Raw genomic sequence first — 4,979 nt, forward strand, 5'->3', positions numbered from 1 at the left:
CTCCGTTCATTATTCTGTGCAGCCGGAATGAAATCCTCTCTTCCCTGGTATGAGAAATCTGCAGAGAGTTGAAGAGCAGATAGCAGACACCTTATAGTAGGCATTTTGAATTTATTAAATGATTTTTATTAAGATGAAAAAATTTTTAGTGAAAATTAAACAAACAATAATTATAATAAAAATTCAAAAACAGTAAAAGGTTTTAAGGTTTAGAATGTTCTCTTCTGTGCACATGTTGCAGATGTACATGTGATACCCAAAATCATTTTAATATTAATAGATAATATTAATAGAATTTGTGTATTCATTCTCACAGTAATCACTAATTATGGTAGTCAATTTAGGGAGCAATCTAGAACTATATATGCTGTTCTCTTGATGAAAGCCTCACTTAGCAAAGCCTTTGCAAGATTTTTTTATTTATTTTTAAACATTACAAAACTTTTATATTGGTGTTTTCAGTGTAAAACTGACACAGATACCTTGTCCAGGTAGAGGATGAGGGATCCTCGCTCTGAAAGCTGCTTGTTCATCTCAAATTTCTGAATGATCCTGTCACATCCAGTTGACAGCTACAAACAGAAACAAAAAGTTAGTATTGGACAGTTTGACAGTATGGCCAACATAACATCCAGCCAGTGGAGCACAGAGAATGGAAACTGTGAGAAAACAAAAAATTTAGTTAATATTTTCAATTTTGCAAAAAGCAAATGTGAATAATGAAATAATGAAATGTGATTCATACCGCCTTAAGATCATTCTCATCCACAACAAATCCTGTCAGTAATGATATGTCCAATATAGACATGGTGGCGTCTCTGTCAGCAGACAGATATCTGTGGAGGCATCAAAGCAAATGTGAGCTTTCTTTAGCACTATAGGGGTTCAGACAGAAAAGCAGAAGCAACAGCTACAACAGAACAGAAAAAAGGTCATAATAAAGTACTGTAATTCTTGCCAAAACCTTGAATGAACATAATGTTGGTTAAACTAAACATAGTAATACATTCTATCATTTTCAATGATTATTATACAGAGATACCATTTTGTAGAACTGAAATTTGAAAGCTTTAACTTTAATAATCAGTTGATTAGGGCAGAATTGTGATGAAAATGGAATGCATTTGCACACCTGGTTTTGATTATGAGTTTGTAACTCTCAGTTGCTCCTTGATATGTTACTAAAAAAAAAAAAAAAAAAAAAAAAAAAAAACACACAGATGTCCAGTTATTTTCCGTATTTGTTAGTTGCTCTGGATAATTCATGTGCCAAATAATGGGCAATTATTTCAAAACTGGTAAGGCATATTTCACCCCAAAAATTAGCAAACTTTTGTTTCATTATATTTTGTTTGCATCAAGAAAATGAAGCCAATTTTAGGACCATCAAGATTTCATGACAATGATTTTCTTTTTTTTTTTTTTAACAAATAAAAATTATTACAACATTTTACACTGTACGCAAAAGGGCTTTACTTTTTTTTAATGCAAAACACCAAATGACACCAGTGATAGAGCAGCATGAAATTATGAGCATTATTAGCATAAATTATTTAAATTAAAAAGTATATTGTATATATGATCAACAAAATGTTATAAATAAAATACAACCTTTATCATTCCTTTCAAAAGCCAAAGCAAGCTCAAAGTTCTTGCAAGTGCTTTTGCTTTCTTTTGGTTTTGCATAGTACTCAGTCACAACCTGTAAAGGAGGAAACAACACGAAACACAATTAAAGACAGTGTCTAATGTCTTATGTATTTGTATTTTCAGCATTTATCTCTGATTATTGCAGAGATATATTATTCTTAAGTCACTCACAGTTACAGAGGCCTCTCCAGAACCCTTGGCACTGATGGTGATCTGCCTGTTGGATGGAATCTGTTCATAAATAAATAAATAAATAAATAAATAAATCTTGATAAAAGATATCACACGTAGATGATTAATATTAGACTTAAAAAATAGAAGTTTCATCTTAAACCAGGTATACATCAACAACAGTTGCTCATGACCACAGTGACTTGTTGCATTAACTTGTTGTATAGTCTTAAATGCATAAAAGCTATATAGATTAATCCTTGTTAAAGTCCTTGTTAACATTAATGAAACATACAGCAGCAGGTATATTAGGCTGTGGTCACTTTAAGACATAATACACCTATTCACTATAATGATACACTTTCATTTTTATCAAATGTTTACGTTCACTTAAGACATAACTGAGCATGATTAAGTGAATACTTACTTTCATCACAAACTCACCTTTTCTGTTTGTGTGAGATGAGAGTTTTCTTTGTTGAACTTCCACACAACCGGTTGCCGGCTGCCTTCCACTCGGATGGTCATCTCCAGGTCTAACTGCTTTATGTCTTTCACTTGAATCCTGTATTCAGCTACAGCCTGGAATACCATGATGGTGGCCTGGGATGGAGGAGATAAGGTTGAATGGTTTTTCATGAGTAGGCTTAAATTGTTTAAGGTCTTTTCTTAAATGTTGCATTTTAAACATGTGGACAGATGGGCTATGCAGATGTGCATGTTGGATGTAGACTACAAACCTGAGTTGAGCCATATCCTCCACTGTATTGCCTCTGGTTGTTGAGCCAGTTTACGATGGGAGCTGCATTCTGAAAGTCTTGAGCTTTTACGAGAGCCAGGAGTGCATAGGCCGAAGCCTCTAAAGTAAAGGTACTGCTTCCAGGGACAGGCCAGTGACTTCCATCTGTATGGGATTAATTCAGTTCAGTTTTATTTGTATACCACTTTTTACCATATGGACTGTTACTGTTTGGAGAGCAGATAAGGAAAACAATCAGATTTTATACTTGTTGACTTTTAGTTTTATATTGTGTTGTCATTGTTGATTTGTTTATCTCTATGAAGAATTTCAGTCAGGTTTCAGGCCCCATCATAGCACAGAAACTGCACTTGTTAAAATCACCAAGGCTGCTAGTTTTGCTTGATCTTTGTGTTGCATTCGACACTATAGATCACAACATACTCGTAGATCAACTACAAAACTATGCGGGCATTCAAGGGCAGGCTTTAAGATGGTTTAGATCCTACCTGTCCGATCGCTACCACTTTGTTTATTTAAAAGGAGAGTCATCTCAATTATCACCAGTAAAGTATGGAGTGCCACAAGGACCTATCCTAGGTCCTCTGCTATTTTAAATATACATGCTGTCCCTTTTAGAAAATACGAGATTAGTTTCCATTGTTATGCTGTTGACACTCAACTATATATCTCAACAAGACCAGATGAAACTTCTAAATTATCGAAGGTAACAGAGTGTGTTAAAAATGTAAAAGATTGGATGACCAATACTTTTCTCCTATTAAATTCAGATAAGACAATTTGCAATTAGACGGATGTACCGTTACTTCCTCTACAGTCAAAAATCTGGGTGTTATATTAGACAGCAACTTGTCTTTTGAAAATCATATTTCTCATGTTACAAAAACAGCATTCTTCCATCTTAGAAACACTGCCAAGCTACGGAACATGTTACCTGTTTCTAATGCAGAAAAGCTGGACTATTGTAATGTACTACTAGGTGGTTGTCCTGCATCTTCAATTAACAAGCTACAGATAGTCTAAAATGCAGCCGCTAGAGTCCTTACCAGGTCAAGAAAATATGATCATGTTACCCCAGTTTTACAGTCTCTGCACTGGCTACCTATTAGGTTCCACATCAGTTACAAAATATTACTTCTTACCTATAAGGCCCTTAACGGTTTAGCTCCTTCGTACCAAACTAGTCTTCTACCACACTACAATCTATCACGCTCCCTAAGGTCGCAAAACGCTGGACTTTTGGTAGTACCTAGGATAGCAAAGTCCACTAAAGGAGGTAGAGATTTTTCGCATTTGGCTCCCAATTTTTGGAATAGCCTTCCTGATAATGTTCGGAGTTCGGACACACTCTCTCTGTTTAAATCTAGATTAAAGATATATCTCTTTAGTCAAACATTCAAATAATGCATCTCATAATCTTGTACTGCAGTTATATCTGATCAAACGCACATTATTTATTCTTTAGCTTGGGTTAAACAAACCATTTTTGCTTGGATGAACAGCAGCTACACTAATTATGTCCCTATTTGTTCCTCTCTTTCTGCCACCTGACTGACATCCTGTGGTAACTAGGAATTCACAAGCTTTAGTCTGGATCCAGAACACATAAGAAGAGATAATGCCAACCCCTCAGAGGACCTCAGATGATGCCAACCCGGAAACAATGTACAGCACTACTGAAGTTTGCTTTTGATTGCAACATATAATTCATTACTGTTAATAGTGATCATTGTCTAATTACGTCATTAACTGATTTTTACCATACATCTCTGCCATATGCACGTCAACTTGACAAAGTCACCACTAGTAAGCTACTACTAAATATAGTGTAGAAACTTAAATTTTCTGTAAAGCTGCTTTGCAACAATTTGTATTGTGAAAAGCGCTATAAAAATAAAATTCAATTGAATTTATGTCATTCATTGTTAATTTCCTTATAAGCTTGTATCTTTGTCTTTATTGGTTTGAATGATTTGTAATGTTTTTAGGCATCTTAATCATTTAGCCTTCATACTTAGGCAAGTACAACAAGTCATGTTAATGCTGTTAGGGTGAAATAGGTGCAGCACTGACACATGAGCATTTAAGCACAAATCAACAGTCAAGTCACATTGTTTTCTGAACAGGTTAAATTAATTCAACAGAAACAGTTGTATCTTTACCTGCAGAGGCTTTTCTCAACAGGACTTGTTTGTCAAGTGCATTTCCATTGGCAAGAGCATAAGATGTCATAGCCACTGCATATGGATTTGTCAGACCATGTATCTGAGATCTGAGGTAAACAATGGCTTTATACATGCTACTGTCAAGACTCTAAAGAACAAAAGAATGATTGGAGAGAATAAATTACAAGAAGTGGCAGAAACGTTAGCTTTTTCAACGGTTGCATTTTAACTTA

At 34.9% G+C, this 4,979-nt stretch overlaps 1 protein-coding gene across 1 annotated transcript; it reads right to left on the bottom strand.

Annotated features, from left to right (window-relative positions):
• Nucleotides 1-4: 4 nt before the first annotated feature.
• LOC127160050 (complement C3-like) lies at nt 5-4,903 on the bottom strand (the record flags this gene model as incomplete). Its single annotated transcript, XM_051102727.1, has 9 exons — nt 4,744-4,903; nt 2,562-2,725; nt 2,266-2,424; nt 1,822-1,881; nt 1,612-1,702; nt 1,133-1,181; nt 746-836; nt 483-572; nt 5-58 (listed from the first exon to the last, which is right to left on the bottom strand). Coding segments are annotated over exons 1-9 (894 nt in total), but the record flags the coding sequence as incomplete, so codon positions are not given.
• Nucleotides 4,904-4,979: the final 76 nt, after the last annotated feature.

The sequence above is a fragment of the Labeo rohita genome, unplaced genomic scaffold, assembly GCF_022985175.1.
Source record: "Labeo rohita strain BAU-BD-2019 unplaced genomic scaffold, IGBB_LRoh.1.0 scaffold_2830, whole genome shotgun sequence".
Taxonomy (NCBI): Eukaryota; Metazoa; Chordata; class Actinopteri; order Cypriniformes; family Cyprinidae; genus Labeo; species Labeo rohita.